Here is a 13,940-nt window from a genome sequence, read left to right as displayed (position 1 = left end):
AAAATTAAAACTACTTTAAAGGAGATGGAGAATTGTTTTGTCTATTAATGCATGTAAAAATTAATGTTTCAGACTTCAGCTGTTCATCATTGTGATAGCAAAAATTATTCTTGATCACAAGTCTAAAATTTCTTGACTGGTAGACATTTTGCTGTAAAACCTATTGCTTGAAAAGAATCTATATTGATTGCACCCACTCTGCTCTGGATAACACACATTTTACCTAGTACCATATCAAATTAATTTTTGGTGAACACCATCTCGAATTGAAGAGAAGGCCATAAGCTATCGTACATGGTTCAGCTATCCATCCGCATACACATGCAATCTGGGAAGAATATTGAAAGACGTAAGTTGTAAATGCACGTTTAATAACATTTTGTATCTACATGGTGTGCTATGTTGAATGTCGTTACTACATAAATTGCTAATCATACTTGCTGCCATGTTCAACTTAAAAAATCCAATATTACCAAACAAAACAATTTCAATTTACTCACTGTTACCTAGATCAATCAACTGCTCGTTACATGCTACTATTGAATGAAATAACGTACAAGATACCCACTAGTGATGGGTAACTTTCAATTTCTGCATGCTTAATCATTTTTAGTGGAAAAAAGCATGCACTGTTGCATGCATTATTTGCATGCATAAAATTGAAAGAAAAGCTGAACCTTGTAGCTGCACCTTTAGGGCTTTGACTCTGTCAGAATAAATAAAGCATTATTATTATCATCATAATCATCATCATCCATATTATTTCACAATCGCCATAATTACTTCAGCAGAGATTCCACTGGCTTAGTGGAATATGTTGCAAGATAAATCTACATATTGTGTCCTTTTCTGGGCTTGAAGTAAACAAGATACCAGGAAACCCAACACACTGTGTGCCACACTGCAACCTCGTGGCTCAGTAAGAATGCCAGTAACTTGGATTTGACACTGTCTGTATTATAATAATTTCTGATATTTTTTATTTACAAAAATCGTCATTGAAAAAGCGATATTCATCTTAAATATATTTTAGTAGTTTATAATGGTCTTCTAAATATATTCCATCCTTTACATTGAAAACATGATTCCAAGTTCCTGGCACAGTTCTTATTATCTGACACAGCCTTGCAGAATCTGCTGACAAATAGTTTCTTCATTATCCATAGGAAGAAATGCAATGGAATGAGATCTGGTGAGCGTGGAGGCCAAGAATTTTCGGATCTTGATGAGATGATGAGCTGTGATCTGTATTAAGGCAGGAGATCGACATGAACAGTTCATCTATGGAAATTAAACAGAACACATTCGTAATAATTCCAGCAAACAAACATACTCGAGTGCATTATGACCACAATTACAATGCCTACTCAGAAACCAAGCATTTCCGGACCCACATTGATATAACCATTTTTTCTTCTATACATATGAGGAATCCATACCTGAAGTTTTCCCACTTTTTTTTTTTTTATTATGAAGATATTTTCACGTTTTTGCCTACAGTCTATTAAGTGAACATTTCTTTTTCAGATCGAGCTGTGCTTATTTGGAGTACAAAAGACTGGAACCAAAAAGATCATAAGTCCTTGCGAATCAACATCGAGTTTGATCATGCACAGTTTGTTAAGTGGAGTCCAGATTGTAAGGCATTCATTGTGCACAAAGCTGCAGAAAAAGTAGTGGAAGTGTACAAAGTGGCTAAGAAAGCAGACGGTTGGATCAGCGGTGTTGCAAAGGCTCTCACATTTCCAAAGGTGAGGATTTTTAAACATAAAAATGAGATAAAGAAGTCAATATTTTAAACTTTGATATGTATATTATACTGTACAGTGGAGTTTCGACTATCATTAATTGAAACCTTGCTTCAAATAGGGATCTAAGCTCCAGTTGTATTCTTTTGAGAAGTTTAAGAAAAACAAACTGGAGCTAGATCCGTCTTCCACAGCGTACGAACTTTGGTTTTGGAATTTCAACCTGATGTAGTTGCCATAACTGCCGACAGATATCACCATATAATAGATATATCATATACCATGTCATAGATTCATATTCCACTAATAACTCGTTTTCGATGATTGTGGCGCGTAGATCCCTATTTGGGGCAAGGCTTCAATTCGTTTCATAAAGTTGAGATGGCTTGCATTCAAACCAACGTTATAACTATTTTCTTTTTTCCGAAAATAAAACGTAAATACCAGTAGATAAAAATATATTTTTTGCACTATCGTGGTTTTTTGCTGTATTTACAGCTATTGTTGTAGGCCTCGAAAGTTATAATTCTCACACAAAACTTGTTGCTAGAGTAACCTTTCTTCATAACATAAACTATACTGAAATAAAACTATTACAGTGCACTTATTGTTACTTAGTTACCATTACAGTGCAGTTTTGCGAAGACTTTGGAATAATATTGCTCAAAATTTTCAATGCAAAAAATATACAATACACGTTTGTGAAGTGCTTTACAAAATCTTGGAAATTGAAAAACTCGCTCTGTTCGGTTTTTTTTTTTTTTTTTTTAACTTTTCTTCGATTTTTAAAAAGCACTTCTCAACCTTGTATCACAGTCTACTATATACAGTCACGAAGCTCAATATGTAGTAAAAATGCAAACATGGATAGTTGCCCACCACTAGGATCACTACTATCGCCTCATCATCGCAGATCTCTCTCCTAGCAGATGACAAAATATGTTACACTTTCGTTGTCGTGTTATTTTGGAAAAATTAACACCTTCCTTCCATTATTGAAATATTAAATGCATAAAGTTAATTCATTATTTTAATGAAGTATATTAAATTCCACCATAAACTCGAAGATACCTGCAAGAAATAGGTTAATATAATTTTTGTTTGTGCAAAACGAACTGAAATTTACTATAATAGCTTCACTCATTCAAGATTAGAGCGATAATTAACTATGAAACCAATAAATATTAATTTGCATTTCCCTTTACAACAATAATAATGGAAATCTGAATTAATGGATTAACTTACATGTACCCGTACTTGTAGTGTAGGCTTACGTAGTTAACAAAGTGGGATGAGGTTAAGCAATAATAACACCAGAATTGGAAATAAAACGTGATCAATAAATTTTATTGTAACAGACTTTTTCTACGTCTCTAGTAAAGCAACAAATAAAAATAACAACAAAATTAACAGCTATAATTAAAATCATATCCTTTGAAAAAAAAAAAGTAGGCCTAAGCAATAATAATCCCACCAGAATTGAAAATAAAACGTGATCAATAAATTTCATTAAAACAAACTTAATTTTTCTACGTCTTTAGTAAAATAACACATAAAAATAATAACAAAATTAATAGCTACAATTAAAAATATATCCTCTGAAAAAAAAAGTAGACCTTTATTTCTCTTGAAATTTAACAGCCTAAGTGACAGAACTTTAACTGGTATCTAATGTCCTTTCGGTTAGACTGAAACATTTCATTGTGAAATTTAAGGACATAATGTATTCTAACAGTCACAAAGAACTTCAAAATTAAGAGTTTTGTTTCTGCACAGCTTTCTTGTGGAAACCCAGGAACCTTTCTGATCTTTCGGAAATCGGAAAAAGGATAACTCTGGCCTCTTTCTCTTACTGTTGCTACAATTTATAGCACTACAAATGTCTCCTCCTTGTCCCATATTATTATTCCAATTATTATATTTTAGCCATTAAAATTTTCATTACAACCAATAACGAACATTTCACAAGCATCATTGTGAGATACGCAATGAGCTAGCACTCGATAGAAATACGACACAGTCCAAAGTCGACCATGGACAGTCTATTGTTCCTAGTTGCTAACCGCTTGGAGTGCTTTATCACGAGATTTGCAAAAAAACACCTCAAGCTTCGTGACTGTATATAGTAGACTGTGCTTGTATCGTAATACACTATTAGGTTATAACTAGAGCTAGGGTAGTTATGTAATAAGATTTTTGTATTTGATTACAACATACACAGATTTTAATATATGCACTAAACAATGTTTCCCCATTATTTCCATCATCATCTTGATTCACAGATTAGGTCATTAGATCTGTTCTGACTTCAGCCCTCACTGCCTAGGTCTGTCTCCTTTTGGTTTATATTGCATTATTTGCTTAGGATATCGTTTTTCATTTTATGTGATATTTCCAGTTTTGTCTATAGGTTTCTATTTTGTCTTATTGCAAATATTTCAAGGTCATGTCTAATTTATGTCTTAAATTCTGCCTTCCCTTGTACAGCCTAACAGACATGAAAATTTAATTTCTGCTTCTGTTATCTTACCTTAAATCTTGGTTTTTCTGCATCTAGGATTCAGAACCGTAGTATAAAACTGATACTGCTAATGTTTTATGGAACTTTAATTATGTCTTTCCTGTTGCTTTGTTACTGATCATTTTTATCATTTCACATATTCCTTGAAATAATGTTGCTTCTTTTATTCATTACATCACTGTCATGATCAAAGAGATGTCACATCCTAGGTCCTAGGCTTGGAATGCCATAACTTTGGCTTTTTCAGTGGATATTTTAAAATTGTATTGTTGACATATTTTATATAGGCCTGCTGGTAATTTAAAACTATTCCTTTGCCCATTTCCTGTGAATCAGTTTTGAGTATATGGGCACTTTGCGTTATTTCAAATAAAAACTTTGAAAATATGATTTTTCTCTTTGTACTTCCCATAATGCGAAAGTCAAGATATTACAAGGTATGCTTTCTGGTTTCTAGTATCATTTATGCAGAAATGTGTGTTGTACTTAGTATACAGTTTTTTATATCAGACTATAGAAGAAAAATATGATAAATTGAGGCATTGACATGGGAAAGGTCGTAACTGCCAAAAATTCGAATTTTTAGGTTTTTCATTGAGAAGGTAGTAAATGGCCATGCCAATGGCACAGAGAAGGTATTATGTCTGTATGTAATGAAAGGAAGTTGGAAACGTAGTTACTAGATGTTGTAAGTTGTATGTGCACAGCTGTTGGCACGGAGAAGGTAGTAACTCCTTTTACAAGATCATAGTGTGTCTAGACAAATATGGGCTGATAACTGTGCAGGGCAGAATAAGAATCGGATGATTCTAATGGTCCTGATTTACATTATTGCCAAGAAACATTTTGATTCAGTGGACTTGAAATTCCTGGCTTCAGAACATTCCTACATGCCATGTGATAGGGAATTTGGCATCATAGAGAAAAGAAAAAAAAATGCAAGACCATGGTTCCAGAAGAGGTAAGGCCTAATAATGTAGTAATGATGAAGGATGAGGATTTCTTCGACTTTTCTGCAGAGTGTGACAAGTTTTTGAATACAACTCCTATCAAAATCAGCACCCTCAACTGGATTAGACTCTCAAGAGCTGATTTTCCTCTAATAAAAACAAGACAGTTATTTAATGACCTTGAAATGTGGACAGAGCACAGGATTTTTAAGAAAGGACAGTCATTAACGTCAATCACTAACTTGAAGTGCTTGCAACGCCTTGAAAGAAGACCAGTCGTCCCTGATGCCAAAAAGAGAGACTTGTTATCTATGTTAGACTTCCTCGATGAAAAGTATCATGCATTTTACCGAAAAATTTGTGCATAATGTATAAATAACGTTAATTCTCAGTTTGGCTAAGGAGTGATTTCAATGTTGTATTTTTATAAAATAGGATTTCACAGATAAATCTGTGCCAGACGTTTCAAATTTCATATGTAACACAAACATGAGTGTATGCCTTTCATTTAAAGCAGTTTCTGTAATAATGTAAGTGAGAAAGTGTTCATAAATTTGTTTTTTGCTTCCTCTGAAAAATTTTGTTTTTGGCAGTTACTACCTTTCCCATGTCAGCGCCTCAATTGTTAGTAGTTTTTTTTTTTCAATGCTGATAATTCTTGCAGCACCATGAAGATGATGTGGTTGGGCTTGGCATTGCCTGTAATGGAAAGTACATCATGTCATGCTCTGATAAGAACGAGTTGGTTGTCTGGGACTTAAAGGGAGAACAGTTGGCGAAGGTTGATACATACCTCATGACTACAATATGTGCTCAGATTTCACCATGTGCTCGATTCGTAGTGGCCTCAGGTAAGTTGTGTTCTTCACTTATTTAAGAATTAGAAAATAACTAAAATTTGCATCATAAATAAACATATTTTATAGGATGTTCGCGTAGGCTTCTGCGGCTGGTGTACATTGTGTGTGGATAAGTTTCAGGGCTTCTACCACATTGTCTTGGTGTTATTGGCTGACGTTTCGACCGCTGTGTTGTGGTCATCTTCAGAGCAGTTGTTGGATAAGGAAATAGTCTGCCACCTCGTATATATATATAGTAGTCTCGATGGGGAGAGTACTTGCGGTGATAGGTCGTAGGTTCTCCTTCTGGGCCAGTATTTAATATGAATACTCCCCTTCACACAGAATCCAACCGGATTGGACCACGTAGGACCAAGCAGATGCCAGAAGGAGAACCTATTACTTATACTTAGGAATGAGAAACCAGGTCTCTACATGTACGCGGCGCCTCCCCCCCCCCTTCATCCGGACATCGGGCACGGTATCAAGGTCACTCTTTCGGACCTTATGAGGGCCAGTATTTAATATGAATACTCCCCTTCATACAGACCTCAACCAGATTGGACAACGTAGGACCAATCAGATGCCAGAAGGAGAACCTACGACCTATCACCGCAAGTACTCCCCCCATCGAGACTACTATATATATACGAGGTGGCAGACTATTTCCTTATCCAACAACTGCTCTGAAGATGACCACAACACAGCGGTCGAAACGTCAGCCAATAACACCAAGACAACGCAGTAGAAGCCCTGAAGCTTATCCACACACACAATATTTTATAGGATGTTTGAGAAGGAATTATAGTACTTACGGAAAGTATTGTTCGGATTAAACTACGTCATTTTAACTAGTTATACCTATACCCTAAGTTCACTATTTGTGGAGGTAAATGCTGTTGAACAATTTTGCGATTCCATGTGCTAATCATTGTATTGTGTTACCATACAAACAGTAAACCATGCAGAGCCGAGTTCACGCAATTTTTCATTCAACAGTTACGACAATGGCCACCAAGGTCGCCAGACCTCACTGCACTGGACTTTTTCTATGAAGTCTTGTTTCAATACCTGAAATTGGAGTTGACATCAGAAAAGAGCTGTTATACGAATTTTTTAGCTGGTGCAGACCACATAAACAATCATCCGTGTATCATTGGTTCAACTGTCCAGTTTCTGCACATGAGAGTGGAAAAATACTTAACAGCTGAAGTACACTTTGGACAGCTAGTATAAATTACCTCGGTACAATAGCTACAGTTCAGAAGTAGACTTTTGAGTATACCACCCTGTCCTGGACTTAATATTTCCAACATTTGGAACTACATACATTTTCCATCGTTGTTTGGAGTAACCACACTTGTTCACACCTGTGGAGTAATGGTTAGCGCGTCTTGCCATGAAACCAAGTGGCCCAGGTTCGATTCCCGGTCGGGGAAAGTTACCTGAGGTTTTTTTTCGGGATTTTCCCTCAACCCAATATGAGCAAATGCTGGGCAACTTTCGGTGCTGGACCCTAGACTCATTTTACCGGCATTATCACCTCCACCTCATTCAGATGCTAAATAACCTAAGATGTTGATAAAGTGTCGTAAAATAACCAACTAAAATAAAAACCACACCTAACTGGCTCAGCAGGGTGGGTTACTCTTCAAATCATAACTGTTTGTCCAGATAAAGGAACCTGCATTTAATTGCGAAATGTTGAGAGATGTTAAATTCGAAGACATAGTGGAATACCCAAAAATCTACTTCTGAACACATTTACTGTGAAAGCCTAAAAATTCGTACAATAGAATTAATTGTTTGTTCACTTTCGTTTTTGCATTCAAATTACAGGTTTTGCACCAGATGTTAAAGTATGGGAGGTTAAATTTTCCAAATTAGGTGAATTCCAACAAGTTTCTCGTGCTTTCGAACTGACTGGACATTCCTCGGGTGTTTATAGTGTTGGCTTTAGTGCTGATTCCTCTCGTATGGCAACTGTGTCCAAAGATGGTACTTGGAAGGCTTTCAATACCAAAAGTAAGTATCCCTCACAATACCTTTTTAATAATTATTTCTGTAAAAATGTTTGGAATGATTTATATTTTTCATATTCCTGTTTTCTTAGTAACTTAATTTTCAATAGCAGGGGTTCTGAACCTCTTTTGGCTCACATACGACTAAATCATACAGTATTTAATCGCATAATTTCTCCCCTGTCTTTTTTTTTTTTTTCTTTTCTAAACATTCGAAGGCAAAAAATCGAGGGGGGGAAATTTCGCGATCAGTACAAAATATTGGAAATAAACTGGTAATAAATAACATGTAACAATTCATAAACCAATCAAATTAATGTTTAATATTAAATAATAATTATATATACACATTTTGAGTAATTTTGAGCAGTATTGCGGTTTTTCTTTTTACTGGTGTGTGTCACTTTAATTTTGGTAGCTGATTCTGACTAACTTTAGGTTATGGAATTAAGTTTGTACGTAAAATATTCGTTTTGAAAATTATTAATTATTGTTACATAAAGATCATAAATGTACATTTATTTTACATTCTACTCCTTTAATAAAAGAACAAACCCAGATCATCTCCTGTGCTGTCAGAGAAATCATCAGCATTTTTCATTGTAGAAGAATTCGATAAAATTTTTGAGGTTTTCATGCATATTTTTACTATAATTAGAATCTTCACGAAAGATCCTTTTAAAGAGAAAAGGTGTCTTTTTTTTTTTAATGTAAGAAGTAGAAATTGCGCGAGAAAAATATAATTTTGAAAAAAAAAAATATGTCATAAAATCTTTGAGTGCAAATTATGCAAGTAGGTATGGTAGTTCATATTTTCGCCATGCCACCAACTCATTTCTCATGAAAAACAAAACCAGAGCTATTGGAATGTTTGTGATAAATTGTCATGATGGGGATTGTCGTATTGTATTGTGTTTGTTTAATAATGGCTCTTTGGCATTAATTTGATCTTATTTTCAGATTAATTTCGTGCTTTTTGCGTTAATTGTGAAATATCTTCCTGTACTACTGAAATAATACTGGGTTGAAAAGCATTGTTAAATCATTGTTATGTAAATCGTGGTTCGTAAGGAGCTTCAAGAGTTGGTCATTTTTTTTGTTTCTGACGCTGTACATGATGGATGGTAATTGATTGCATTACTATGGAATGATAACTGACAATGAAAAATCCTTGTACTCCCTTGTACATTATTGTAGTCTCTTGTTTCTGGTAACCTGATGGCCTTAACTCCATCAGAATAAATAAATAAATATCTTTAACATTTATTTTCTTCTACCTCCCTTCTGCTTCCTCATTTTCTCCTTTCCCCTGCACCTTCTTATTATTCTGCCCCCCCCCCCCTTTCGTATTTGTGATTTTTTATCAAATTGATTTTCATTTTTATCGTCCACTTTTTTGTTCTGCATTCCAGTTGAATATGAGAAAGGGGAAGATCCGCATCTCTTATCTTCAGGGAAGTATAATCACACTGGCAGTCCTGCACACATAGCCATGTCCCCTAACGGTGAAGTGGTAGTTGTTGCCAGTGGAAATTCTCTTGCCTTCTACTCCGTCCAGACTGGAGAATGTGACAACATTATTGAGGACATCTATTCAGGTATAACAGTCATTCATTTGCTTTAAGTAGCGTATAAACTTTAAAATGAAAGCATAAAATCGTTAGCAACAATTAATTGAAATATCGTACAACAGAGAATTGTTTTGAAACGGGTATAATGCTAGGAGCTGACGAGAAGAAGAGCGGGGCTGAGGAGAGGGACGCGGTTATCGCTGTTAATCCCCACTGCACGTGGTATTAAGCATTGAACTGTACTAATCATTCACAAAACTTGTGCTCTAGCTCTTGCACAGTCGTGTTATGAATCCATGTGTTGCGGTTACTAATATTGTTTCATTTTCATTACAGTGTTTATAAACATCGTGTTTTATTCATCAAAATAACTAAGTTAATGGTAATATTAGTAGGCATATAGGTAATTTTGCATAGATATACAGTATTTTATAATGGAACCACAGAGGAAAAAAGGAAAAACAATACACAGTGAGGCCCGAGATATTTTTTGAAGGGTTATAGTTGGTTGTGATGAGGAAGCACGACATGGGAAACTTAGCCACAAGTGAAACAAGTAAATTTACGAATATCTCATTACCACTGGTATTTCAGTCAGTTCAATAACAAGAATTCGTAGAGAAGGTGCTCATGCTGGTGAGACTTCCCTTTCTACTCCAGGGAAACACAGAAATCGCCAAGAGGAAAGAAATGTTCATTTGGACTATTTTGATAAGAGGGTAATTCGAGATATTAGTGAATTTTATTTAGTGAGAAAACAGGTGCCCACATGTCCAAAACTGTTCTCTGCATTGAAAGAAAAAACAAAGTTTCCATGGGGGGGGTACATTCTTTGAGAAGGGTTTTGAAAAATATGGGTTATAAATGGAAAAAATGTTACAATGCGAGGAAAATATTAGTCGAACGTCCACATATTATTGATTGGCGTTGTATCTGAGGACAATACGGCGATTCAGGGAGAAACATCGCCGAAAGTGATACTAGTGACTCGAGTGACTCACAATCAGATGAAGAAAGTGACGACACCGAGCTTGCCCGTCCACTGTCGGACAGCGAATATGGAGCTCAACTTTCATCTTATCACTTGAGTTAAATTAAATAATTTTTTTTTTTTTTTGTATACCAGAATTATAAGTACCCTAGCGTTTATTGTTGCTGAAAATCATTACAATATAATATTAGTTTAATAACACTTCGCTCTTTTGTTTTCACAGATTACGTATTCATTGTTTGCATCTATTATAAAGTCGACAGTAATTCATTAATATTTATTTTATTTCATTTTATTAATATTCTTTTATAATTCTGTTGTACAAACAATAAGGTATGAAACTCGTACAATATAAACTTATTGATTATATACTATTATTACATTAATGTACACAATTTTTTTAGATTAAATTATTCTTAAATTGTCGAATTCTTGAATAAAGTAACTTAAGAAAATTAAATGTAAGTACTTAAATGCTTTGAGAATAACTCATAACTTAATGTATTGTTAATGGTTAAAAAAAAAATTCTTTCTCATTAAAATGTTAAATTAGAAACGCGACTAATATTTTCAGGATACGTAGTACTAAGATGCATGCGATAGAAATGTTATGACTCTAGTATTACGTCACGAATTCCTTCCGCTCTTCTTCTCGTCAGCTCCTAGCAGTAGTGATATGTGAGTCAACTTGTCGTAACTTACATCTTACTCTTATCCAGGGTTGCCAGATTTTAGATCTTCCAAGGAGGGACATTCTTTTTCTATCATAATATAGGATAGAAATTTTGTCTTAAAGAAAGAATGATATGAATATGGGTAGAGTTGACATTTTCATGACTACAAAAAAATATATATATATATATCACTTTATATATAGTAGAAGAAACTAATATGAATCTCAAAACTGACATTTTAATAAAAAGAACCTACTGTAGCTACATGTTTCCAAGTACAAAACAATATTTATCTGGCTGTAAGTTACATCACGTTTCTCTGGCGTCTTTCTGAAGGGCTTGTGGCAATAATATATTATGTCAAATTATTAAATTAATGACTTAATAGTACTTCCATCTCAGAGAGTTCCCCAGCTGTTTTTTTTTTATCAATTGTAAAGCACAAATTCCAAAAATATGGCACCAGGTGTGACAAAATATTTAAATTTCAATGTTTATTAATTGATAACAATAACATAAAATTTACTGATACCTGAATTCGTATTAATTTTGTGCCTTAGCATATTACTGCTCCAAATCAATAATTTAACATACCGTACAGTATACATTTTCAGAGCTTCCTACATGTTTATTACTGGACTTTATACGATGAAAGAGTAATGGAACGGAGAAAAATTCTCTCTGGCGCTGGGATTTGAACCCGGGTTTTCAGCTCTACGTGCTGATGCTTTATCCACTAAGCCACACTGGATACTCATCCCAGTGTCGGACAGAATCGTCTCAGTTTAAGTTCCAACTCTTGGGTTCCCTCTAGTGGCCGCCCTCTGCACTACGTCATAGATGTCTATGAATGTAAGACTGAAGTCCACACATGTGCTGAGGTGCACTCATTATGAGTGACTAGTTGGCCAGGATCCGACGGAATAAGCGCTGTCTTAAATCGCGATGTGATTTACGCATATCTCTGACGTAGTGCAGAGGGCGGCCACTAGAGGGAACCCAAGAGTTGGAACTTAAACTGAGACGATTCTGTCCGACGCTGGGATGGGTATCCGGTGTGGCTTAGTGGATAAAGCATCAGAACGTAGAGCTGAAAACCCGGGTTCAAATCCCGGCGCCGGAGAGAATTTTTCTCCATTCCATTACTCTTTCATCATATGATGACGCAGAATATCTGCATGGAAATATCATATGTACTTCGGTACATTAAAATAATATACTGGACTTTAGTATTTCAACAAGCTTTTTTCCATTCTCTTTACCATGCATTTGTCACAAATGTCTCTTTTTAAATGTTTAAAAATATCATATTCACCACCAACTTAGCTGTTACAAACCTTACATTTGCCAATATATATATACTGTATATATATATTTTTTTTTCAATATGAAAACCGAATTAAGAAAATTAATTTAAATTTCTTGTAGCCTAATTATTTAGGCCTAGATCAAAACAATTACTAGGTAACGATAAAATTAATACAAGTGACATTAATTTTCTAAAGGAGGGACTTCTTGCTTCCCGCCTTGAATCGAAGCGGGACTCAGGACTTTTACATGAAAATCGGGACATCTGGCAACCCTGCTCTTATCGAATAGTAAAATTAATATAAAAGCCATAATTTCCATCAATTGCTATAACCTGCCTATGATCTTAATTCAGCTGAAATGGATACTATGACACAATATTCTGATAAAATATATTGCATGGCCTCGTTGCCTCTCCTAAAAATCTGCTGCTTGAGCGGATTGTATACGAATAGGCACAAATAACTGTTTTGTATTTGTTGCAGGACCTATCTCTTGCCTGTTGTTCGACTCTTTGGGAAAGTATGTGCTAACAGGTGGTGAGAAGCACGTGCGAGTGTTCCATAACGTGACAGGATATCGTGCCACTATTGCTTCGATCCAAGCAAAGATGCGCCAGCCTTTGAGCTCAGCCCAAAAGGAGCGCATGGAGCAGCAGATACAAGAGGCAGAAATGTTCCTTAAGAGCGTTGGGGAAACTAGATGAAAAAAAAACGCGTACAAAACCATCTGCCAATGTCAATAAATTGCCAATAAGAGGGGTGAATGATGAGCGATTGTTTCTATTTTGTATTAAAATAACTGCATGGTAAAAAAATGAAAGACTTATTTTATTTAAAGTAAGTGTTCTTTTATATTGCAGATTCCAATTTGCACTGTTATTTTTACCACGGTGTTTGATGTCAGCAGGTAACAAATAAAAGAGAATTAACAAATCATTTTCTTTACTTTTTCATTGTTAATGGTACTGTTGCGAAATTGTCCTTTGACCTATTTTTATGTAGGTTTTCCTGTTACTTTGTAAATGTAAAGAAGAATTTTATGGAGGGAAACCTGATGCTAAGGCTTGTATATGGGACAACATTCCACTGCCCTTCAGGTAAGATCTTTCCATGATATTGCAGAGGCAGTAAAATCTTGCTAGGAATAACGTATTTTCATCAATTTACACATCATCTTGACAACCATATACAGTAATTAGAAGTAGAGTATTAGAAAAAGTAGAAGTAGAGTGTTAGGAAAATGAGTATAAATATTTTGACAGGTGATAATTTGCCCAGTTACACATCATCTTGACAACCATATACAGTAATTAGA

At 35.0% G+C, this 13,940-nt stretch overlaps 1 protein-coding gene across 1 annotated transcript in view; it reads left to right on the top strand.

Annotated features, from left to right (window-relative positions):
- The window catches only part of LOC138714827 (transducin beta-like protein 2), a 75,056-nt gene extending 61,495 nt beyond the window's left edge, over positions 1-13,561 (top strand). The window contains exons 3-7 of the mRNA XM_069847001.1: positions 1,528-1,751; positions 5,884-6,070; positions 7,898-8,083; positions 9,492-9,677; positions 13,109-13,561. Coding sequence (XP_069703102.1) covers positions 1,528-1,751; positions 5,884-6,070; positions 7,898-8,083; positions 9,492-9,677; positions 13,109-13,329 — 1,004 coding nt within the window. The 3' untranslated portion in view covers positions 13,330-13,561. The remainder of the gene's footprint in view (positions 1-1,527; positions 1,752-5,883; positions 6,071-7,897; positions 8,084-9,491; positions 9,678-13,108) is intronic.
- Positions 13,562-13,940: the final 379 nt, after the last annotated feature.

The sequence above is a fragment of the Periplaneta americana genome, chromosome 15 (genome assembly GCF_040183065.1).
Source record: "Periplaneta americana isolate PAMFEO1 chromosome 15, P.americana_PAMFEO1_priV1, whole genome shotgun sequence".
Classification (NCBI taxonomy): Eukaryota; Metazoa; Arthropoda; class Insecta; order Blattodea; family Blattidae; genus Periplaneta; species Periplaneta americana.
The sequence above is the reverse complement of the archived record's forward strand: the minus strand, read 5'-3'. Positions and strand labels throughout refer to the sequence as shown.